Consider the following 23,313-nt stretch of genomic DNA (forward strand, 5'->3'; position numbering starts at 1 on the left):
CTTTCCTAATACTGATGTTAAAAAGCACTTTAATTAATAATTTTATGTTGCTTATTTTGGCCCGTTTTGACAGCCATTTTGATGCGACGTTTAAACAGAGCAGCCATTGACAGTTTGATGGTTATAGCGTACGGTGCGAATTGGCTTACAAATATTTATTTTTCTCTTAAGTTAGTGCATTGTTTGTCGTAAAATTGGTGATATTTGGTACAAGAAAGGTCATATTATGTGTCGATATACGCATTGTAGTGTTCTGATCAATTTTAAAAGAAATATTCAGCCAAATCCAAGGTGTGTTATTGTTCCGAGTTTCGGCAGGAGCCCACAACATTGAGATGTCAAAAATGAACATTTCCCGGATGACAATTTCAGCACGAAAAATCGGGTTGACATTTGATGCAAGTCGCTTTCCGTTCCGCTTTTCAGACGAAAGCGATCTCACTATGAGCAGCGTGCTGTGAGAAAAAAAGGAAGGGGAAAATCGGTGCAATCATCGTCATGGTAGTCATGGCGAAAAAAGGTATTCCCCTCTTTCACTTTTTCCACCTTTACATCCCTAGTACACTCTGACTCTTCCTTTCTATTCAGTTCATCTGTTGACTTGTTGTACTGCCGTGGTTGGATTTGATCCGCAGTACATCAAGTCAGAACAGCTCAATTAAACTTGTAAACCATTGAAGGCTTCGAAATCTAGGACGTTTAAAGGACACCAGTAGACGCATCGAATCTTGAAGCAGAATAGATCAACGTACCAGTGAAATTATTTACGATGATATCGTGTTACCTTGGATGATTGCATGGAGTTTGAGAAACATCAATGGATGATGACGAGCAAAGGATGGAGAGTGCAAGCAATTAATTTTTTTTTTTGTGAATTGTGGAAACTTAATTTGATTCTTTTTGAATGGAAGCTACTGATTTAGGATCCAGACAAAGAAAGGATAGACAAAGAAAAAGGATTTGGAGAAAATGTTGAAAACAAAATGTATAAATATTCCAAGTACAATAATGACTGAAGCAATTCCAATGTTACTTGTAGTGGAAAAGGAGTGTACGCTCTCTAAGCATGGATGAATTTACAATAATGGAAATTTTTTATGTACATGTGGCTAGTCGGCTCTGTCACTCAATTTACACTACAAACCATTAAAAGCAAGTAATTTTATTTAGCTTTTATAGGGTTCTTTGTCGCGTGTAATTTTCAAGCTTATTAGCCAGGCCTTTAGACTTTAGGCCTTTCTGTGATTCATAGGAATGTTTTAGAATTGTGCACGCAGGTCAAAACTACAAAATACATCTCGAATCAATACAATTATACTATTTTTTAAGTAATTGATTAGATGTGTATTTTCCTCATTTTTAATGTGTTCCATCGTATTGTTTAAGTGTCGAACATCTGCGTCGGCCAGGGCCCCCAAAAATGGAACATACTCCCCGCTCACAAGTAAAATTGCTACTCATCTTTGATTAGGACATCTGATACAATCTCTTGCTACACGCTTCAATCAAGCCTCTAATTTCGTGTGAATCACACACAATCCAAAATAATGCCTTTTGTGGACCATTATTTTCCGTTTTAAAATTCGACTCAATGCGGTATTTCTGGGTGTTCCTAGATAGGTTTTAGGCTCTCTAGGTATTTTCAAACCATGTTCCATCCAATCCAATATTCGTCTTGATTTTCAACGTTAACGGTCAATGGTCATCGCACAATTGGGTATCTTCTTCATCGTCAAACGCTGCTTCATTTGTTGTTGATGCCTGTGACGGAGAAAGAATCACCCTCTACAATTTGAAAACTTTTTCTTACATGGACAACAGTACTCTGTTGGGTATTTACGCTTACCTAGAGGCTGTAAATCAACTATTATTAAGGGAGGATGTTCATCATCTTCCCATGTTTGCCCTCACGTTTTCGTCTAAGCATCGTGTGCCTGATACAACATTTCACTATATTTTAACTGATTTGGGATATTTAATATGCTCTTTCAACAAAGAATCGAGAAATGTAGCCCGCGGACAATTATTGCACGTTTTAAAATGTAAACAATTCGTAGATGATCCACTGTTCTCCTCAAACCACAACACAATGGCGGCTCGATGTGGAGAAGATATTTTTACTCACTCCACAATCCGACCTCATCATGATTTCATCATGTGAGCGGCTGTTGCCCGATCATCTCATTAAAGCAATCATCGGCGATAGATTTGCTCACCATACAAACAAATCATCTCACCCCAGCGAGGGGAAAAACAAGCTTGCTCAGTACGCAGGAGGAAACGATGATAGCCTCTCAGTATGGGTTGAAGCAGCTGTCATTAAGCTCGCCATAGTGAGAGTAGGCTGGATTGTCATTTGGTTACTGTGTACCTATTTTCGGCAGCATTAAAAGTGAAAAATAACCTGTTTATCGTGATTTTAAAATTCCGAACAAGTTAGAATAAATTAAATAAGCATAAAATCTTTAAAACACACCACTTTTTCATTGTTTTACTGTTCTGATTCTCTTAATCACAAAACCTGCCGAACCATTGGCTGACAGCAAAGCTGCCGAAAAAAAGCACAATTTATTTGATATTTTGAAAAATACGTAATGAAATGGTGTGAAACTTCGTATGTGAATATCAAATAATTACACTTTCACTACAAAATTGTGTTTTGTGAAATTTTTACCACATTTATGCAGAATTTCACGTTTTTAGCTACACTGCCGAAAATAGGTACACTGCCGAAAACTGGTACAGTTACCCTACCTCGTTAAACATTGCGTGGGTTGCGAGTACCCAAGCTCCCGACCACGCTGGTTCTCGCTGGTCTTTTCGTTAACGAATTATTCCCGAAAAGACCAGCGAAAGCCAGAGTGGTCAGGAGCTTTGGTAATTATGGCTCTGTGGAATACAGGCAGTATTCGATTTTGCCTCGAGTTACGACGATTTTGATTTTGACAGTTAAAAGTTGTCATTGACAAGAAATTGATGTATTTTTTTGAATTTCTGGGCTGATAACCGTTATACACACATTTCCAACGATTCCAAAACTACCCTATCTTGAATATCTATATTGTGTACGGCTTTTAAAATATAATTATTACATTATCGAACATTATTTTAAATAAAATACAAGATATCAACTCTTTAACTTCGGTTATAAACTTTATTTTCATAGATATTCGACATACGCCTTGCTTTCGGACATTTTTTCGGTCCCAAATACAGTCGTATCTCAGGGACACCTGTATTGAAAACGTTGCACTATTTCTCACGCAACACAAACATACCTTAAAAACAGGGGTTGTTTTAGAGCCTTCATGGCACATATTTTATTACATTAATATTCTTTTTTCGTGTGGTAGCTTGTAAAAAATATAAATTGCTGCAAGATTGCATTTTTTTTTCTTTAAAAAAGTCTTAGCGCCAGCGGACAAATTTTTGTATAATGGCAATAATTGTCGACACTAGTGGTACAGCACGAAACACTAGTGGAACAGCATGAAGCAGAATTCGCACAAGTAATGAAGCTTTTGCGCTCTTGAATCAAATACTCAGGATGAATTGAATTCATAAATAATAAGTTTACATACTATACTATAGATAGAAAGTAATTTTGCTGCAATTTGCAAGCCAATCCTCAAATTTAATATTACGAATGTTTTCGTACACTGCTAAACTGGTAATTAGATAATATGTTCAGCCGTTGGTTTAATTTCCGATCTTCGTCTGCTAACGGTATACGCTACAATCGAAGCATGATCCAGTTTTCCAGGGAGCAACGAAAATGTAGTACCATCTACCATACGCTTTCGTATCGCTTTGTGCTCGTGTGCGCTGTGTGGAACTTCCTTTCGGGTTCCGTCCGGAGAGCACACTACCTTATAATATAACTCGCGTTGCTCCAGGAGCTTGCGTTTGGCAGCCGTTATACAGGACACAAAGTCGATCAACAGCTGGCATAATTGTTTAGCATTCGTACAAGGCCGTAGTGAACCATTTATACCGTAAACGAGCAGGTCGGCTATCCTTAACAGAGTTAGAACGTGTCTTTGCTGTGCTGTCACCTGAGGTAGCACTATTGCAGTGTGTGGCTTTGTAACGACATTGTTCGATCGCCTTAACACTGCCGCCGGTTCAATGAACGTTTTCGATCTAGTTACATATTTCGAGTTATAGCCTTTGTCCTGCATTCCAGCGATCGGTGGTACTGTTTTTCTCACCGGAACAGAAATTTTTCGTTCGGCACGCGTACTAGCAGCGTGATTCGCGTTTCCTTGCTCGGGATCCGATGCACCACTGTTTTGTGCTAATGTAAGCATAGGTGCACTTTTGTTCTGTCTTTTAGGGGCTAGACCTGCTTTACTTTTCCGTTCATGATGCTGGTTGGATGTTGGAGGATTGCTGGTGTTGACAGCGTTACTGCTACTATTAGCAGTACTGGTAGATTTACTGCCGACCGCTTCCGCAAATTTTCCGACCACTGGATCAAAATTGTCACTGATGCCATCCGATGTAAGAAACACAATGTCTCCTTCATCGACGTATGACATAGATAGTGTGAGATTGCTCATTTCCGGTTTATCGCCATACACGGGGCCTAATGCACCTAAGGCATCTCGCATATCGCGCATAAGACTAACATCATGTGAACCTACGAATAAGCAATTGCATGTTCTTCACTGTTAACTACTCCGTTTAAATTTGGTTTCACTTAGCGCTTACCCATAGTTATCTCCCGTACGATATTGTTTTTCGAAAATATATACCCAAGAGAGTCCCCTACATTGCAACAGCAAACAATACTTTGGTCTGATGACTCAATGGGTAATACGATGGCGACGGTCAACGTGCTCAAGGCTCCTCCGACTTGAAGTATGTAGTTGTGTGCCTCCCAAAAGCTGCGAATCAAGCTAACAAAAATGGCTCTGGTCGAAGTTACTGTAAAATGAATGCATCGATTGTTGAAAATCAAAATAAAAACTGTTACATCGCAAAACATTACCTTGGTGTATGCCAAAAATCGCAGAACTCAGATATTCTATTGCACCCTGAATTGCCGATCTCGCTGCAATCCGGGCACCTTCCCCTGTGAAATCATATCAGTAAATTTAAATCCATGTCATACATTAATCGTGTAACTCAAGAGCATACAAATAGTGGAACGAAAGATGGGTATGGTCACCTACCCCAGTTCACACCATCAGCCATTGCCATTATGCACGAATCTGCCCGGGATACGATACCAAAACAATCTGCAATCGGATCACCAACATTTCCGGATGTGTGTAAATGTGTTTCGTACAACGATACAGATATACCGTATGCATCTTCATTTGGACGGTTCCAGTCAGTGATGTTTGCTATAGGATCATCACTGTTTTTTTTCGTCTCCGGATTCTTCTCCCCGCTCGTCAATTGATTTGAGACAATGGAATGCTTTGCAGGAGTGAACGGAGCAAACGATTTTGAATTTGAATTTGAGTCAAATGCTGGAGAAATTTTCTTTGATTTGTCCTGTTGCGATGTCGAAGCTTGATCTTGCAGAACGTCGATGTAATCAATATCGTCTTCAATTCCTGCCGTTAGATGCGATTTGGCACGTCTCACTCCCGTGAGACCTTCGAATGGTCCTGTATAAGCAGCGTCTTTTTCCGTTTGACTTACAGCATACTGACCAATTCGTACCTCCGGCAAGTCTTCCGGCAATTTACCGCTGTAAATAGGTGCCATCGAAGCTTGCGGGTCCCATTCTCTACACATAATCAGATAAAACGTAGGTAATTATGATTCCTCTGTTGCGTCTCTGACTTACCCTTCTAAATATCTGGTCATAAAGCTCCCGTCTGCCATCGTAGAACATTGCTGCGTTGGGCCCCGCTGGTCTCGTTCGGAAACGAAACTCAGTTGCCGGAAGTAAGTTGTAACCTTCTGGCGGAAAGATGGCATCGTTCTTGCTGTACGCTTTTCGCCACTTTGATTATGGTATGTGTGTTTGTACGTATTCTATTAATGACTTATCATTTTATCATCCAAGATTGCGTTATTGAAAATGAATAGCTAACACCATCGAATAGCTCTAGAACTCCATTTCTTTAATTACGACATGACAATTATTTCCTTTGTTTGAATTCAATCATCATATCTTTCGAAACGCCACACGCACATATAGTGAACAGTGCACAATGCACAGCACTTTAGAAAGCGGAAGAATTGTTGGATCTTAATAATAGTTTATTATGCTATAAGTTTTATTTCGACTTTCCTCGTGCGTAAACGCCTTGGACTAGCTTTTCCACTTTACCGAGCTGAAAAAAGTGTTGACAATCGGAGCTGTCGAAATGAACAAGCAAAAATAAAAGACACACACATATAAAAACACAAACAGTCACACACCGTTACAAAAACAAACAAACACACACATACAGCTATTTCAGTTTGACAGATTTACTGTCAAAATATTCACATTGAGCCAACCCCGTATTCTGCGAAGACTTCGCTAGTGGCGTGTCAACTGTACGATAATTTGTTTTCTCATCTGTTGTTTATCATGTGTAAAAAGTTGTTCGGTAAATAAAATTTTCCAATTTTCCACTTCGCAGACACAAGTCGTTCAAGTATTAATAAATTCAAGTATCCCGTGATTGAGGCAATACAATAGTACCGCTTACCATTTCCGGGTTCTTTATCCGATGCGTACGGCAAATTAGTTGATGTGGAAAAACATTACACAAACCAAATGCCAACCATGTCCGAGGGTCGTAATAAGACGAAACAGAACTTTACTAGCTACGTAAACCAGGTATGTTAGTGCGTTCAATCCCACGTATTGCCTGCCAAGCGAGGAAACCGGAGGCGTATGTCTTTTGTTGGCGCTGAATGTGTCGTAATGTTTTTTTTTCTCACAATTTTCAGGTTCCAGACGAAAATTTCGTAAACGATGACTATAAACCAAAGCTACTATCAGGTTAGTGGCAATGGATGAATTAACACATGCAATCAGTTAGGTACAGAGATCTTTAATAAGATACATCATTACAGGTGAACTAGAGGCTGCTCGGGCGAATAATGTATGCATGTACATTACATCCTACCTAAAGGATGGCAAAGTGTGCGGCGAGAAAATGGGAATTTTGCTGATCACTAACTTCCGGCTATCGTTTGTTTCACTGGACATGGATGACGATCAGGTAAGCAGGAAGCCTAAGTTGATACCAAGTAATTTTTCCTCTAACATTTGGTTGTTTATCCCGAAAGCTTTCTTTCCAGAGTAATCGATTTCTGGGTTCGTCAGACGTGTCACTCTCTAATATCGACAGAATTTACCAATACGTTGATAAAAAGAAAAGAATTATTAGTCCGCAGGTGAAAAACAGCAGTAAGATTGATAAAATACGTATTGTGTGCAAGGTTTGTAGGATGGAGTATATTATTTTTGTATGAACTTTCTAATTTCGCTTTCTTGTGTCTTGTGCAGAACTTTAAAACCTTCACGTTTGGGTTTCAACTGTCGGAAATCGGTAAAGGGAAGTATATCGCTGATGCGCTAGTAAAGTTTGCCTTTCCAGCGCGACATAATCTATTATTTCTGTACAGGTTCAAGTAAGTGTTGGAATTCATATGTTTCGTATAATCCACAAAACCAGTGAATATGCTATCGCAATACCTATTCTAGGGAGAAATATTACAGTAGCCCAATGAGTGAAGCCGTAAAGATGTACAACAAGCAGTCGGATTGGTTCCAGGAGCTGGAACGTTGCAATGCAACCGGAGGTTGGCGTGTATATTCTAAAGACTGTCGTGTTTCCAGTAGTTCCCTACCGATGCATTTCGTTGTTCCTAAACATTTAAGCGACGTCGACTATGATAACATATCAAAAAGCTTCCGAAATAATCGTTCTGCTATTTGGGTAATTGGTCATGAAAGAAGTTTGTGCACGTGCCAATATTATGATTATTCGTTCCTATATTTTTCCTTGGATTTTTTTGTAGGTTTGGGGTCTTAAGGATGCTTCGCTGGTTCGATTAGCTGAGCTGAATCCAGACGTTACCAACACAACAGTGGAAAACATTTTGCTGGAACACGTGCGCCGTTGCGATCCGCAAAAACGACAGCCTAGGCTTTTGGAGTTATACAAAATTTTACCCAGTATTCAAGATGTGAATTTGAGCTACATGAAACTGCGAGATCTGTGCACTTCGGACAACGATCAACAATTTATGGTCAGTTTAAGTTATTCTTCACTGATAACACCACATGTTTTGAGTGCACAAAGGGTCCTCATCAGTGCATTACTATTAACGCTTTATTGCAGGTGCAGGATGGAAGATTCTATTCCCTTCTGGAAAAAAGCTACTGGCTACTCTACGTCTCGCTGTGTTTGAAGCATTCGGATATTGCTGCGAAGTTGCTACGCGAAGGTCAAACTGTGGTGCTCCAAGAAATCAATGGTCGTGATATGAGCTGTGTGATATCGAGCTTGGTGCAATTGTTATTGGATAGCAGTTTTCGTACGATGCGAGGCTTTCAAAACCTTATTCAGAAAGAGTGGATAATCCTAGGACATCCATTCAGCGACCGGTTGGGACACGTGTCTACTGTAAAAAGTACCGAACGCAGTCCGCTGTTTCTTCTATTCCTTGACTGCACATGGCAGCTTTGGCAACAGTTTCCCGATGCATTTGAGTTTTCGGATGTGTTTTTAACGACGTTGTGGGATTCATTGTTTGTTCCAATTTTTGACTCGTTTCAATTCAATTCAGAAACCGAACGATACCAAGCACTGCATGCCGAGCATGTTGTGCTGCGACCGGTATGGGATTGGGAAAAGCAATTTGAAAGTAAAGATCTTGCACTTTTTATAAATCCACTGTACCAAACAAAAAAAGCGCATGCGGCGCTAACAGTACCGAGCGCTAGTAGTAGTTCTTCAAGTCCGCAAAATCCTATCCAGAATCATTTGTTTAATGCGCGTCGAGCGGAAGATTCGAACGGTCAAACTATAGTAAACGTAGTTGGCAAATTACAACTGTCACAGGCAAGTATTACTGTTTTTTTCTTAGCACAATAATTGAGATATTTTTCCCCCCTAATCTTGCTTTTTCAATCAGAATAACGAACAGTTCCTGGAGCCGCAATGCTGCCTGCGAGACATTGAATTGTGGCAGCAGTGTTATTTTCGCTGGATGCCGCATCTCGAGATCAAATACGGTGGTATGGCGCAGTGCGATCTATTTAACCGAATACTGTTGAACAATATATGTAAACTTCGTCAAAATCTCGACCAATCGGTACTTTCCGAGATAGCGAACGACCATATGGATGTACTGGAGCAAATTCTATCAGCAATGGTAATACAAAGCCGTGATCCCGATGCCGCAACTGATGCTTCGCTGGCCATCAGTTCATTTTTCCCATTTTCTAGTATAGTACCAACAGCGCAGGCAGTATGCTCAGATTTATTGATTGCTAGCAACGACATAAATTTCTCGCATGATTCGATGTATGAAACTTCTTCGTTAAACGATTGAGCATAACCATAGTTTTAAGAAAGCAAGTATCAAGCAGAACGTGATTGAAGAGTATTTAAAAAGAAGTAAAAAACGATCAGGCAATAATTGTTAGAAATAGGATCCGTGATTAATCAAATATTTTTGTTATGTTTACTTCGAAACTAATATTAATGAATAAATATGAATAACTATTTTATTGCTAGTACATTTGTGTTAGTTTTTTGTGTATAATAAATTCAAAAAAAGTATAATAATTTTGCTTTTGTAGCAAAGGTGCATACTAAAAACGGTAGAAACAAAAGTTGTCGATTGATGTTATAAATAGCGTCATCTTCAAATCTTGCCCGATAGCAGAACATTATAGAACAGAGCAGAAACAATTTACTTAATATTTTTATTCATTAATCCGTGATGAAATTGTTGTCAAGATTTCGCGAAACCATAACCACTATTTATGATATTGAATCTAATCTCCTGTTGCTATCTACTACTATGCATTGCTTAAATGACATCTTGCACTTGAAATTCGATTCTGTTGCTGTTACTTTAGTTCTCTAGTATTGCCATCTTCGTCGTCTGTTATCAGATGAGATCATGATGAGTTCGTGCCCAGAGAGCCTGCTCGTCTCGTTTGAGCGTTCATTTGTTTCGAGTTCATATCAGAATTCTGTAAAATGGTGACAAAGATTTTGATAATGATACTGTAAATACTATCTCATGCGTGTGTAAGGTACTGTTTTTGGAAATACATTGACCAACAAAATAGGAAACAAACAAACGTCACAAAAAGACTTATGATATGATATGCATGCATTTTTTTCTCACTTCCTCATCTTTTCATTGTTGTAAGATACTACATTTTGTATCATAATTAAGTTCAAAATTGAATTCATTCACCACTTATTCAAAAGATTTTTCTCGTAGTTTCATATGTATCGGTATTAGCAGCGCAAATAAACGTAGGGGGTTTATTTATAAAACATCTAAACATATAAATTACCCGAAATCGTAAGTAGTTGTATGAGCTAGTTGCACCTACGGACAGGATCGCTTTGTTACAAAGCTAAGTCTAAATTAATTACAGTATGAGCTAACTGGTTGGGATACGATTGCGTGTTAACTAGTGCATGCATTCGCACTCGATGGTTGGAATGCCACCGCTTTCATGGCACCTAACAAAATTCTTCAAGTTTCAAGCTTCATATGGGGCGTTTCTCCATAACAAGGACTTTGACCGGATTGTATTCCGGCCGAGTGGTTCTAATACAGGGTTTTCCAGGGGTTCTCTCATAGCAGTTGTGGGACACCACTTCATTGACTCTTTCTTATGGGAAGTGAACTTCATATGATGGAAATTGGACTCTATGGCAACCTTTTTGGGCAGGTTCAATTCACGTAAGAAGGAGTCAAAAATGTGACCCACAGCTATGAGAACTTCTGGAAAACCCTGTAAGCCTGATAGCGTAGGTTGTAACGCCAATAAAAAGAAGAAGAAGGTGAGTGTTTGACGACTGATCGTGAATGTGATGAATAACTACGGCACTGAACCATTTTGTTCAACTCCCTTGGTTCAAAATCGGAAATTCAACTTTATAATTATAATAGCTCCATTGACAACATTGCCGATACTTCTTACTGACAGAATCGTTGGATGGATGACAACCCAACTATTGAGATGTGCCACTAATGAACAACCAACAATGAAAAAAACCCACTCAATTACATGCCAATTATTGAATTTGCGCTTTTTATGTTTAGATTCACATTATTACGGCTTCGGCCGTATTTTATATTTGCGCTTGTTAGTTGGCACATGTTTCCATAAAAAAATATCTGAAATTATTGTTATTTCGAATAAAACGGATTTAACCATTGTATTCCGACGATACTGTAGTTTGAACTATTTGTTGATATCATATTTGTTTGCTACGCCTACCATCCACCCACAATGCCGGACTTGCAGAGTTTTCGATTCGATTTCGGTTGGCTCTGACAGTTTGATTGGAATCGACCCACTCAATACTATAGGAAACCTATAAAAAATCATATGAATAAAACGCACACAACTAAAGATATATTACAACTTATTAAAAAAACACACTAAAACGCAACAATGCTAGAATGGTGTAAATATGAACATCAATATATTTTCATAATTTTTATATAATCTTATAACGAAAAAGATACATTTAATAAAATGAAACAGAACATTTAACTAACTATCATCAAAATAGCTAAAAACGTCAACAATGGTCGTTAAACCAAACAGTGTAGCTCAGCGACACGTAGAAGTAATAGTAGTAAGCGGGAAGAATAGAGTTCGTTTAATTGGGACAAATAAAGGGCGACGGTCAGTTGAGATCCATCGTACTGTCAATTGAGCTCTAAACATCACATTCGTACAACAGTCGTTAGTAAAACGGCTACAACAACCTGTTGGTAAAGTTCTTGCCCTAGTAGAATAGAAAAGAAACGGAAATGCCCGCAACAATAAACAATAAGAAGATGCTAAGATGAAACAAAAGAAAACTATTCAAACGTTTTCAAGCTAGAACGCCACAACATAAAATACTATACCTACAATATTACCGCCTACAAGTATTGTATTTTTAATACTAAACCTAAGATGTTGATAAGGTGGACTGCAAATGCTACGTATAATGGTGGATAATCCAACGGATAGTATATAGTGAATGCTTTAAGATTTACAATCTCTTACAGCACATGGAATTTTATAATTAACAAAATATCCATAATAGTCCATGGGACATAAAAGTCCATGAAGGCAGCTAAAAAGCTTATATTACTTAATTACATAATTGAGATATATATATATATATATATATATATATATATATATATATATATATATATATATATGTATATGCATATATATATATATATTTATTTATATCTTTCATCAATTATTTGATCCTGATGTTGCACAATTCTGATTAACGCGTTCAATTATGCTAACGAACATAGCAACTGATGAAGTAATAATTATATAACTATAGGAGGTTTGATTTTTTTGCCCTTTACCTGATTGGACCAATCCCCAGTTGGTACGGTTGCTTTATAAAATCTGGTGCTAGTTTTATTGAATATTGGTAACAATTCGTTTGCTTCATCTGAAAATGCCTGTTTGAGTAATGTAAAAAAAACGACTGGAAAAATTAAAATGCATTATTGACAAGCATTGTATAACTATGTACCTTGAGATAAATTATTGCATCGGAACCGTAACCTTCACAGGAGAACAGGACCAGATCACCATGAAAGTATCTAGCATACAGTCTAGAAATGGGCAACCCGTATCCATATCCTACAAGTATTAGAAAAAAACATAATCATCAATACTATGAACACTACCCATAACGCATTCATAGCATACCAGCCAATGGAACTAACGGCAAATCTGTTTTAGATTTCGGCGGTTGAGGTGCAGTGCTGTACATGTACTTGAAAAGTTGATCCACTTGCGATCGTGGAATACCGCCCCCTTGATCAGACATCTTAACACATATATCCTCTTTACCCTTTACGATAGTAACCTTGATCGGAGGCACATCATTTTCTGTTCCGTGATGCTCCATTACAGCACGCATTGAGTTCTTGAATAGCTCAAAAAGCATGTGATACAGATGCGATGGCACATACACAATTTTTATGGGGTTTCCCTTATCAATCTCTGCGAAGACACAGCAAAAAAGAGTTTTATGTACACACTAATTTCATTTATATCGAAAAGTTTAGGTTAGTAAGTATATTTGTCTATGTTTATTTTGATCGAATTGATTTTCCGTGCTGATCAGTCTTATACTTCTTTTAAATGTTCAGTAAATTGTAAATAGATCTAAATATTAAGTCATTATTTTGTGAAACCCTTGAGGAAGACAAATTTATCAATAAACTAACGACATTAAGGACATCCCTTACTTACCATTATGCTCTATTACTTCGAGTTCTGGACTTGCAAGATAATATTGATCACATAAAAAACGTGCATTTTCGTAAGCATCCCGTACGACCATGTGCGGATCACATAGAGGATCTATGCTACCGATATGGCGTCCTGTTTGTGGTATATCACCAAACAGTATAGCTAAAACGATGTGAACAGCGAAGTGTTAAAATCAAAAACATAGTACATCGCGCATCCTTCTAACCAGCCTCCAACCGTTACTTACTGTGCTGATTGATGAGCATTCTTATACTGATACGGGACATGTACAAACGATCCAGAAAGTACTGAATCGAGAGCTCAGTGGATGGCTCAATCGCTCCATCTCGGCTTTCCTTCAATTCCAGTATCCCTTGAGCCATTGTTTGTACAACATCGGAGTGGCGGTCACGAATCTGGGTGAGCGATTTGCAGAATCTGTAAATTGAGATACACACCGGATTGCAAGAGGAAACCAATCAAAAGATGCGTACTTTAGTTTTGACAAGCGCTTCTCTTCCCAGTACTTCTCTAGATTGTTTTCGGTAGGATCCGTTTTTTCGAATGCTAGCACTTCCTCGAAGCTTTTCACATACCAGGCGCTGACCAGACCGACCGAGGGCATTCGTAATAAACTTTCTGGCAGCAGGGTGATCTCTTTCATTATATTCGCCAAACGTACGGGCAGCTCTTTGCGAAGGAAAACAAACGACTTTCGAGGACATGCATTAAGCCCTAAACGGGACCGGGATGGAAAAAATATATATATATGAATTATGCGGAATTCAGTATTTTAATTTGTTAATTAAACGCGCGTTTGCATCTACATAGACACATTCTAGTTTCCATAAAATCATCGATCTTTAGACTTTCAGTTTTCAGGACTACAAACGTCTCCTAAAACCCAGGAATAATGGAAGCAAAATCAAGCAAGAAAATCTAATATTCTGTTCAGGCGTGCGTCAATCGCATCCATCAAAGTCAGTGTTGTTGCCGTGTGTTGACCAAGTATTTTGACCCAAACATGGGAGAGAGGAAGGGCAGCCACAGTGACATTCGCCGGGGTCAGTATTTAAGATGGCTTAGCAACAAAGAGTTGAATAGTCGACGAATTCTCTGTTTGCAGTATGCTCACACATGTAGTTGTACTATGTAGTCGTACATATTGTATATTCCAGCTATTTACAAGAATGTTTTATATAGTTGTTAATCGCAAATCCAGCATCCAACAAAAAAAAATAGATTTTTTTATTATTACGTTGCGTTATTACGATATTATACGACACAGTCTGATGCATAGCGATATGTTTATATTTGCTTTATTGTTACACTCATTCAAATTTCGCACTGAAATACATAAAAAAAATCCGGTTTTCATGAATCGTACGTTTATGAGTGTAAAAATCAATCGTAAAAAGTATGAAAGCGAAAAATATTGTTGATGTAATACTTACCGAAGTCGATAAATTGCTTAATGCTCAGGGGTGATGGATTAAATTGGGAGTAAAAATCCAACATCTTATTGATGTTGGACAGCCGCACGGGAAACAGCTTCATTTTCACGGGACAGTATTTCCTAGATGTCGTAGTCTCACAAGGTCACTGATAGAACACAGACACCAAACGAACTCATCTAGTCTCTAGATCTAGTCAAGAGTTGTTGCGGTACAAGTGGAGAAGGTTCCGTGTTGGGAGTTTTACACTTCTTTTCGAAAACGAGTGGGCACTTTGGGTAACACACACCGCTTTATGCGAGGTGTTAACTTGTCACTGTGCGTACTGATAATTGCTGATGCACTGCTCGATATGTATTTATTTTTCTTTCGATATGTGGTAACTGATTCAATGTTTACTGATTTCGTTCAATATATGTTGATATTGAATGTTGTGTTTATCGCCCAAACCAGATGCAGATCATTGGGAAGTTTCTGACACTAGGGATCAAATAATGTGGTGGCAGTTTTTTTAAGTTGTTCAAATCAGTTAAAAGAAAACTCAGTAAAAAAAATACATAGTGCAGATATGTAGGCAAATGTTCTTTAAACAGATGAAATAGACAAAAAGAGCCTAACTTCTGGAGTTGTGGACATTTAATACGAAATAAATGGTAGATTCCTCATGGATTTGAGATGTGTAAAAAATGTGTATGATTGATTCTGGCAGCACTGGTCATGTTTACGTAACTTCATTTGACAGGCTAGAAACGACAGGACAGGACAGACAGGAGCTAAGCGGAATTAAAATATTTGGATAAAAATGAACCACGTACAAAAAGTTAGAGTTTTGTACAAGACTATTCTTCGTATGCACCGTGGTTAGTAATGCAATTTCGTGTACAATTTGTTATATTAATCCTGCTAACATGAATTTTACGAGAAATGATTTCGTTTCATCAGGACTGCCGGTGGCGTTGCAGGAGCTCGGTAATAACTACGTAAAAGAAGAGTTTAAACGCCACAAGAATTGCTCTCCTATGGAAAGCCAGAAATTTATGAGCGAATGGGCAGTAAGTTACTATTTACCCATACTTGTATTTCCAGGAAACTTTTACATCATTAAAACGTCGTATTTTCCTTATTCTTACAGGGATATGCGATAAATCTTGCTGAGCAACTGGGGTTGCGAGGGAAACCCGGACCGATAGGAATGATAGGAGAAGATTTGACTGAAAATCAATTAAACCATTTTCGAGATGAACAGATAGCGCAGTTGTATGAGCTACTGCAGGAAGCCAAACGATAATAGATGATAAAGGGCCGTAAGTTTTGCTTCGACCTATGATATCCAACCTATTGTTGTTTGTTCTCATATATCTTGTATACATACTGTATTCCGTTTTCTTCTTGCACACCACTTGGAGTGTCTGGATCATTATCAATCACCACAAAAGAATTAGGTATTTCTGGGAAGAATGCATCACAATCGAATTGCTTTTTGATTTCCGTCAAATAGATTCGATGGCAACGATCGGATTCCATGGCTTCCTTATATACGCTGTTACCTCCGACAACCCAAATGTTCTCTATGTATTCCCCATGGTCAGTTGAATCCAGCTTGTGCAATGCTTCCTGCAGGCTGCCACAAACCAACACATCCGGCGGAAAAGTATAGGCAGCCGCATTTCGCGTCAACACAATATTTAGACGCTCCGACAATGGACGTTTGCTTTCTGGGACCCCGAAGTACGTTTTTCTTCCCATGATAACCGCATTTCTTTTGTCAGCATCATTAACTTTCTTCGTAGTATGTGAAAAATATTTTAGTTCCTGCCTGTAAAGATAACCAATACACAAAGTTCAGAGGCGTTGGGGATGGAACAGACCTGTATGCTTCATTCACTTTAATTTCCATGGTAAATCTCCGTTAATGCCAATACCACGATTTTCACAAACAGCAACAATGCAGCTGAACTTTTTCGACATAGCTTAGTCCAATGAATTTTCAGATCCAGTGAGTGGGTTTAAAGTAGGGTCTCGTGTTTGGTTTTTAATCAACAGGTAAATCTCAAGCCGACAGCAACGCCAGGATGCACAAGCAACTAAAAAACCTCGACAGTTGAAATCAACAATGTACAGGCAGTCCCCGAGATACACTATTAACCGTAGTGTGTACGACCAAAAAAATACACGTCACGCAAAACAAATTCGAGCAGTCTGCGAGCTCGCACGCCACGCGTAGTGGCTTCTTCTTCTATCCCGCTGCGCAAATTCGAGCAGTTTCCAGCGCAGAAAATGTACCAAAATCTGCGCTGGCCAGCGCAGATTTTGGCAAGTCTCACGCGCTGGACTTCAGCGATTCCTGCGCTGGGTCGCGCAATTCAGGCAGTTCGGGCCAAGTTCGGGCGGCGGCGGAGCAAAAAAAAAACGGTCAAAAAATTTAAAAAAAAAAAATGGCGCCCATTTTTTCGTCCGCTTCTTCATCTCCTCTCCTTCCTTCACCCTGGCTTGCCTTACTTGAGCTTCAGCCCGTGCCTTCCGCCGCCAGCTGATTGGGTGTTGTGGTGTATGCGTAGATACTTATATGTGCATTGCGGTTATGTATTGTTATTGGTGGGTGTTTATTAGCATTTATTAATTAGTGTGTGACCTTGAGACGCTGTGGGAGAAGCTGGATTGGGATTTAAAGTGCTATCGGTGTATTGATGGTTTATTTTATTTCGTGCCGCTGCTGATGAGACCATTCGATGCCCCTGCCAAATGAGGATGAAGAAGCCTATTTAAAACAAGCGTAGGAGAACGTCTAACACTAATCTAATATTTTTTAATTTGAACATGTTTGATGCTTCAACGACCTTCTAAGCATCATGTAGCACGGCGTATAGTGGCAATAATTTTTTTTTTAATGTGCAGAAATCTGTCTCGAGTTTTGGGTCTCGACACACACACGCACACAGCGCGGGGAAAGTGACCGTTCACTCTATCATGTCGCGATCCCCCACCCCGCCCGGCGCTTTGAATGAGGATGCGATACAAGAAAGCTGACCCAGCCGTTCTACCGATACGGTAGCCGTAATCGATCATGCGGGGAGGGGGGGGGTGGTCTGGTGGAGGGGGGGAGTGCGTGCTTGCGTTCGCGCTTTCGTGGGTGCGTGCTTGCGTTTGCGCTTTCGCGGGTGCCTGCCCGCGTACACGCGTACGTGCATGTGTGTGTGCGTGCGTGCGTGCTCGCGTGCGTGTGTGTGTGTTTTTGTGTGTGTGTGTGCGTGCGTGTGGAAACCCCAAAACTATTTGATTCTGATGCGTACATTTTCATCCGCTGCGGCTACAAAGTCCATGCATTTTCGATTTCGCTACCTGAGAGACAACACAACTATCGGATTGGCACCACGATCTTTGCGATCGGTTCTGCTGTTGGGGGTGTTAAAAAGGCACACGATCGAAGCAAACGTGCGTGTGATATGTAGCAAATTTCTTTCGCGCATATGGTGCTGCACCTGCCCGTCCAGAATCTGGCGGCTTGTTGGTTTGGAGAAGTTATCATGACGCCGATTGACCGGCATTGCCTTGGAATGGGTTCGGATCGGTGGGTTCATGTTTTAGTCGAGTGAATTCCGTGCATTTGTCGCGCCACAGCGGTAGACCCGGCAGCACCAAAGTCAAAACAAAAACCTTCCCCGAGTGTGGACTGCTGTGCTAAGTTCTTCTTGTTCTTCTTATTATTATTATTATTATTGGCGTAATAGTCTACGCGATCATGCCGGCCTTTTCAGGACTTGAGTACCACGTAGCCGGATAGTCAGCCCTTGCTACGGCGGACGGTTCATACGCGGTTAGAACCCACGACGCGCATGCAGATGTGCGGAATGATGGCGGTGTCGCGGGCCCGCTCCTATCCAGCGTGCAACTTGCATACTGCCACACTGTCTCCTGCTCGATGCATACGCTGCAGCAGGGGGAAGGATGCACCTCCACAACAAAAAAACACCGTCATGAACCAGCGGTGGACCTAACGGTAGGCGGACTAGGCGGTCGACGAAGATTTCTAGTCGTATAGAAATCTTTTATACCCCCGGAAGCCCATACATTTTTTAGGGTGTTAGTGTATCCTTTCCGAGGATAATTATTACATAAGTGTACGTACGCGTGAGTGCCGTGTGTTAGTGTTTGTGACGCATGTTTATTCCGCTTTTACACGTAGCGTATTCCTTTTCTAGTTTAAGGTGATCGCGCACCATGCGAAATTACAGTTTGAAACTTTTTGAATAATCGCACGCGTAACATCCTCCTCCTCGTAATTTACCGCGGTCAATTACCCAAAAGAAAAAAAAAAGACGGGTGACGATTCTTCATTCGCGATCTGAATTGTCCGCAAGCAATCTGGTTATCCAGTCGCCAGCTGTGATGATCCGCTTGGTTGACGGGGCCTCCCTCAAAGTCACGTCATCTTCCAGCACCCGCTTGGTCGTCTTGGATGGCGGTTGCTTCACGACGAGTAGATGCTCCTTGGGCTTCACGTCCACTACTGCTACCTTGACGGCCGGTCGCTTCAGGATTCCGGTAGCCGTCTTCACGGACACGACGCGAACTTGCCCATCCGCAGCTGGGTGCACTTCCAGCACCTTGCTCTTCAGCCATTGTCCCGCGAGTGCGTTGTCGTTCGTGAGCACCACTACATCGCCCACCTTCACTGGTTCTGCCTTGTTGGTCCACTTGTTCCGCTTGATGAGTGTAGGCAGATACTCCTTCTTCCAGCGATCCCAGAAAACCTTGGCGTTATGCTGGGCCACTTTAAACTGCTGCCTGGATACATAGGATGTGTCCAGACTGTCCGGCGGCAGGCTCTCAACGCCTCGTCCAATAAGGAAGTGGAACGGCGTTAGAACCTCGTCTTCCTCGTTAGACAATGGTATGTGCGTCAATGGCCGCGCATTGATCATAGCCTCTATCTCTATTAACGCCGCTCGCAACGTTTCCGGGTAGGGGTGTCGCGTCTTCCACTCAGTCGCCATGTGGTGTAGCGCTTTCTTCACTATTTGAATAAGCCGCTCCCACGATCCTCCGAAGTGGGGAGCGGACGGCGGATTGAATTTCCATTCAATCTGGTGTCTCAGGGCGGCTTCTCTTCCCATTCTCTCTCCGATCTCTTCCACCAACTTCTTCATCAGCCTATCCGCGCCTATGAAGTTGGTCCCGTTGTCGCTGTATAAGTGGGTGATCTTGCCTCGTCGGTTCGTGAAATTCTTCAGGCATATTAAGAAGCTATCGACGTCCAACTTCTCGGCCAGTTCGATGTGTACGGCCCGCGTGCTCATGCAAGTGAATATTGCCCCCCATCGTTTCTCGATGGACCGCTTCACGGTAACGTCGAGGGGCCCAAAATAATCCACTCCCGAGTGTAGGAATGGCGGATTGTGAGGGTGTGTCCTGAAAGATGGCAGGGGTGCCATCAAAGGGGTTTGCGGGGTAGCGGTGTTGAGGATACATCTCTGGCAGCAACCTTTAACAGCTTTCAAAACGTTCCGCAGCTGCACGATCCAGTAGGTTTGTCGCAAGGTACCGATTACGACATTGTCGGCCTGATGATGATACTTCTCGTGGTAGTTCCGCACGAGAAGCTTCACGATGCGCGGTTTTTGCGGCAGAAGTATTGGTGAGCGCGCGCTTTTTGGTAGCGCCGTTGCGTTCTCTAAACGGCTTCGCGACCTCAGGAGATTGTGCTGATCTAAATAAGGCAACAATGTTTTGATACTGCTCTTGCTGGATATTTCCTGCCCCCTCGTTAGGGCCTCCATTTCATCCGGGAACCCTTCCCATTGCGCCTTGCGTAACAAGGCGTATTTGGCGTGTTCTACGTCCTCGCGTCCAATCATCTTGTTGAACGCCTTCCGGTCTTTCAAAAAATCCACAAATTTCTTTAAAAATGTGTGATGGCGAAGCAGGCGTTCCCATGTTGAATAATTTAGCTCGGGAACCACTGTCTCGTGATGGTGAAGCACTAGATTTGCGGCGACACGCTTCTCCTCCTCTGTGTCTGAGACAGGCTGCTGCTCGGGCCAATCACACTCTTTTGATAATAGAAATGCTGGACCATTAAACCACATGCTTGCGTTGGTTACCTTGGTGGCGGCATCGGCTGGATTTTCCTTTGAAGGGACCCACCTCCATTGGCTGGCGCTGCTCGTGTCCAAAATTTCGCTTACTCGGTGCGCCACAAATTGTTTGAATTTCCGATGCTCGCTATTGATCCACGACAATACTGTTCGTGAATCAGTCCAGAACGTGGTGCGGTGGATTGGCAGTCTGAGCTCTTTTGCAACGGTTTCGGTGAGCCTCGCTCCCAAAATGGCGGCTTGCAACTCGAGCTTTGGAATCGTTAGTGCATGGATTGGAGCCACTCGAGCCTTGTCAGCGACAAGCCTCACGACATAGCACCCTTTAAAGCAGCTTCTTGCGTACACGCATGCTGCAAATGCATCTAGGGATGCGTCCACAAAGGTGTGGATATCGATCGGCGCATTTCCTGCCGCGATGATTGGTCTAGGAATGGCTAGATCCTTTGCTTCACTGATGGTTGTCGTCCATTCATGCCATTTTGCTGCGAGATTGTCGGGAATCTTTGCGTCCCAGTCCTCAACGGCTATGTGGACAGCTTGCATGATAATCCTCCCTTGAATTGTAAGGTGGCTGATGAGACCGAGGGGATCATATATACACATGACGAAACTCAACACCTCTCGTTTGGTGGGTAGTTCTCCGCCGACATCGGTGCGAGCTCTTGCTATATTCACTCTATAACCAAACGTGTCCAGCTGCGTATTCCACTGCACACCCAATATTTTTTCGACGCATTGGTTTTTTTCCTTGATGTCCACTAGACTTTGGTGGAGTTGATGTTCTTCCGGTATTGTTTGTCTCAACTTTGAATTATTCGACACAAAATTCCTTATGAGGAATCCACCCATCGCGTGAACCTTTCTCACCTGTTCCACCGTTTCGATAGCTTCTTCCAGCGAGAAAAAGCTGTCCAAGTAGTCGTCCACATAATGCTGACGAGTGATAAGCGGTCTAAGGGCCAGCGGGTGAGTAAGTTGATGCTCTTCGGCGTTTCGATTTTTTACCGCTTGAGCACATGATGGCGAGCACGTTGCACCAAACGTCATGACCTGCATGACATACGTATCCGGCCGCCGAGCTGCGTTTCCTTCACGCCACAGTATGCGCTGTGCGTCCTGGTCCTCCTTCCTTATTTTCACTTGGTGGAACATCTCCTTGATGTCTCCACTAACGCAGATATTCCCTTCACGGAATCTCAACAGTATGCCGAACAGTGACGGCACTTCGTCAGGTCCAGTGAGGAGCTGGGAGTTTAAGGAAACGTCCTTAACCCTTGCGGCAGCGTCGAACACTAGCCTCGGTTTAAGCACCGGCTTGTTTTTATTCACGACCACGAAGTGCGGCAAATAAAAGGTACGCGGCCCGTGCAGTGCTGCTTCTTCCCGTGAGAGCTTTCTTACATATCCCTTCTTCTCGTACTCCTTGAAGGTTTCACACAACCAAGTCTGCATTTCAGGGTTCCTTTTCAGCTGCTTTTCCTGACTCTCTAGACGTCGTAAAGCAGCTTGGTAGCTGTCCGGAAACTTCACTTCGTCGGTCTTCCATAATAGACCTATCTCGTAACGTCCCTGTGATTTCACCAGGGTGTTGGCAATGATTTTCTCGGCACGTTCCATCTCGCTCGACTTTATTGTTGCTACTGGTTTCACTCCAAAGTCTTCGGTACTGAAGTAGCTTCGCATCATGCTATTCATGGCATTTTCCTCGTAGTGGATCATCAGAAAATGTTCGGAGGCTTCGCGAAGTTTGGTGTCCATCCCGAAGATAACCCATCCCAACTTCGTCTTAATCGCCATTGGCTCATCACTTCGGCCCATTTTTCGTCCTAATGGTATTAGTAGATGACTATGGTTAAGGCCAATTAGAACGGTTGGCTTCGCTCTCTTATATTCGCCTACTTCGATTCCTCTCAGATGAGGATATTTCTCTGCGAGATCACCGCAGTCGATGGATTGGCTCGGGAGCTGGAGCGTTTTTACGGTTCTCATCTTCTCTAGGAGATGCTCTCTCTTCTCCTTTTCTCCTCTTACGAGGCAGCTTACTCTCTTGCTCTCGTCCTCTCGGATGGACAAATTCTGTGTCCATGTCATCGTGAGGGGATCGATCGGTCCTTCTAATTGAAGCTCATTTGCAATCTTCTCCTCGATCAATGTTACCGACGATCCTGCGTCTAGAAATGCAAATGTGGCCTGCGTTTTGTCTCCGTTTCGCAGAACAATTGGCACAATTTGATAGAATATGTTTTGCTGTGCCTGGTGATAGTTTGTATTGGATGCGACAGGTAAGTGTAGCAATTGATGGTGCATTTCCTTGCAC

At 41.6% G+C, this 23,313-nt stretch overlaps 6 protein-coding genes across 15 annotated transcripts; 2 read left to right on the plus strand and 4 right to left on the minus strand.

Moving 5' to 3' along the window:
* Positions 1-275: 275 nt before the first annotated feature.
* On the plus strand, positions 276-9,706 carry LOC121601434 (myotubularin-related protein 10-B-like). Of its 3 annotated transcripts, none has more exons than XM_041930251.1 (10): positions 276-291; positions 6,591-6,790; positions 6,904-6,955; positions 7,030-7,178; positions 7,246-7,398; positions 7,466-7,590; positions 7,664-7,898; positions 7,981-8,211; positions 8,304-9,026; positions 9,100-9,706. In XM_041930251.1, the coding sequence occupies exons 2-10, from the start codon at positions 6,728-6,730 to the stop codon at positions 9,517-9,519; spliced, it is 2,151 nt and encodes a 716-aa protein (XP_041786185.1). In that variant the 5' UTR covers positions 276-291; positions 6,591-6,727; the 3' UTR covers positions 9,520-9,706. The 3 variants fall into 3 exon arrangements, with proteins under 3 accessions (XP_041786185.1, XP_041786184.1, XP_041786183.1); XM_041930250.1 differs by lacking the exon at positions 276-291 and adding an exon at positions 6,437-6,504; XM_041930249.1 differs by lacking the exon at positions 276-291 and having other exon boundaries at positions 6,514-6,790.
* LOC121601435 (PP2C-like domain-containing protein CG9801) lies at positions 3,397-6,346 on the minus strand. The gene is made up of 5 exons (XM_041930252.1): positions 5,804-6,346; positions 5,178-5,743; positions 4,994-5,077; positions 4,714-4,929; positions 3,397-4,642 (listed from the first exon to the last, which is right to left on the minus strand). Exons 1-5 carry the CDS (start codon positions 5,935-5,937, stop codon positions 3,675-3,677), a joined length of 1,968 nt encoding a protein of 655 aa, XP_041786186.1. The 5' UTR covers positions 5,938-6,346; the 3' UTR covers positions 3,397-3,674.
* A 101-nt stretch (positions 9,707-9,807) lies between the features above and the next one.
* Positions 9,808-15,540, minus strand: LOC121601436 (pyruvate dehydrogenase (acetyl-transferring) kinase, mitochondrial-like). 5 transcript variants are annotated; one of them, XM_041930255.1, is made up of 8 exons: positions 14,899-15,540; positions 13,972-14,179; positions 13,692-13,882; positions 13,445-13,606; positions 12,896-13,192; positions 12,717-12,826; positions 12,544-12,668; positions 9,808-10,168 (listed from the first exon to the last, which is right to left on the minus strand). In XM_041930255.1, the coding sequence occupies exons 1-8, from the start codon at positions 14,999-15,001 to the stop codon at positions 10,156-10,158; spliced, it is 1,209 nt and encodes a 402-aa protein (XP_041786189.1). In that variant the 5' UTR covers positions 15,002-15,540; the 3' UTR covers positions 9,808-10,155. The 5 variants fall into 5 exon arrangements, with proteins under 5 accessions (XP_041786189.1, XP_041786188.1, XP_041786187.1 ...); XM_041930254.1 differs by having other exon boundaries at positions 9,845-10,168; positions 12,544-12,642; XM_041930253.1 differs by lacking the exon at positions 9,808-10,168 and adding an exon at positions 11,621-11,954.
* Positions 15,541-15,632: 92 nt separating this feature from the next.
* On the minus strand, positions 15,633-17,003 carry LOC121601437 (dihydrofolate reductase-like). Its single transcript, XM_041930259.1, has 2 exons — positions 16,784-17,003; positions 15,633-16,714 (listed from the first exon to the last, which is right to left on the minus strand). The coding sequence occupies exons 1-2, from the start codon at positions 16,864-16,866 to the stop codon at positions 16,234-16,236; spliced, it is 564 nt and encodes a 187-aa protein (XP_041786193.1). The 5' UTR covers positions 16,867-17,003; the 3' UTR covers positions 15,633-16,233.
* Positions 15,665-16,788, plus strand: LOC121601438 (succinate dehydrogenase assembly factor 3, mitochondrial-like). Of its 4 annotated transcripts, none has more exons than XM_041930263.1 (4): positions 15,665-15,758; positions 15,841-15,950; positions 16,031-16,202; positions 16,397-16,788. In XM_041930263.1, the coding sequence occupies exons 1-3, from the start codon at positions 15,701-15,703 to the stop codon at positions 16,184-16,186; spliced, it is 324 nt and encodes a 107-aa protein (XP_041786197.1). In that variant the 5' UTR covers positions 15,665-15,700; the 3' UTR covers positions 16,187-16,202; positions 16,397-16,788. The 4 variants fall into 4 exon arrangements, with proteins under 4 accessions (XP_041786197.1, XP_041786195.1, XP_041786196.1 ...); XM_041930261.1 differs by having other exon boundaries at positions 16,305-16,416; XM_041930262.1 differs by having other exon boundaries at positions 16,335-16,416.
* A 2,226-nt stretch (positions 17,004-19,229) lies between the features above and the next one.
* On the minus strand, positions 19,230-22,814 carry LOC121601439. The gene has a single exon (XM_041930264.1). It carries the CDS (start codon positions 22,812-22,814, stop codon positions 19,230-19,232), a length of 3,585 nt encoding a protein of 1,194 aa, XP_041786198.1.
* Between the last annotated feature and the right edge of the window lie 499 nt (positions 22,815-23,313).

Source organism: Anopheles merus, unplaced genomic scaffold (assembly GCF_017562075.2).
Source record: "Anopheles merus strain MAF unplaced genomic scaffold, AmerM5.1 LNR4000091, whole genome shotgun sequence".
Taxonomy (NCBI): Eukaryota; Metazoa; Arthropoda; class Insecta; order Diptera; family Culicidae; genus Anopheles; species Anopheles merus.

Excerpts from the sequence above, each read along its gene's own strand:
- LOC121601435 (XM_041930252.1), bottom strand. The coding sequence starts at position 5,937 with ATGCCATCTTTCCGCCAGAAGGTTACAACTTACTTCCGGCAACTGAGT. Across the intron at positions 5,078-5,177 it reads GGCTGATGGTGTGAACTGGG|GGGAAGGTGCCCGGATTGCA; the intron begins GTAGGTGACCAT and ends ATGATTTCACAG. Across the intron at positions 4,930-4,993 it reads GATTTTTGGCATACACCAAG|TAACTTCGACCAGAGCCATT; the intron begins GTAATGTTTTGC and ends TTCATTTTACAG.
- LOC121601434 (XM_041930251.1), top strand. The coding sequence starts at position 6,728 with ATGCCAACCATGTCCGAGGGTCGTAATAAGACGAAACAGAACTTTACT. Across the intron at positions 7,179-7,245 it reads TGGACATGGATGACGATCAG|CTTTCTTTCCAGAGTAATCG; the intron begins GTAAGCAGGAAG and ends TTATCCCGAAAG. Across the intron at positions 8,212-8,303 it reads ACAACGATCAACAATTTATG|GTGCAGGATGGAAGATTCTA; the intron begins GTCAGTTTAAGT and ends GCTTTATTGCAG.
- LOC121601436 (XM_041930253.1), bottom strand. The coding sequence starts at position 15,001 with ATGAAGCTGTTTCCCGTGCGGCTGTCCAACATCAATAAGATGTTGGAT. Across the intron at positions 13,883-13,971 it reads ACCGAAAACAATCTAGAGAA|ATTCTGCAAATCGCTCACCC; the intron begins GTACTGGGAAGA and ends CTCAATTTACAG. Across the intron at positions 12,669-12,716 it reads ATGCAATAATTTATCTCAAG|TCGTTTTTTTTACATTACTC; the intron begins GTACATAGTTAT and ends TAATTTTTCCAG.
- LOC121601438 (XM_041930263.1), top strand. The coding sequence starts at position 15,701 with ATGAACCACGTACAAAAAGTTAGAGTTTTGTACAAGACTATTCTTCGT. Across the intron at positions 15,759-15,840 it reads TATTCTTCGTATGCACCGTG|GACTGCCGGTGGCGTTGCAG; the intron begins GTTAGTAATGCA and ends TCGTTTCATCAG. Across the intron at positions 15,951-16,030 it reads AATTTATGAGCGAATGGGCA|GGATATGCGATAAATCTTGC; the intron begins GTAAGTTACTAT and ends TTATTCTTACAG.
- LOC121601437 (XM_041930259.1), bottom strand. The coding sequence starts at position 16,866 with ATGTCGAAAAAGTTCAGCTGCATTGTTGCTGTTTGTGAAAATCGTGGT. Across the intron at positions 16,715-16,783 it reads GATTTACCATGGAAATTAAA|GCAGGAACTAAAATATTTTT; the intron begins GTGAATGAAGCA and ends TTATCTTTACAG.
- LOC121601439 (XM_041930264.1), bottom strand. The coding sequence starts at position 22,814 with ATGGGCCGAAGTGATGAGCCAATGGCGATTAAGACGAAGTTGGGATGG.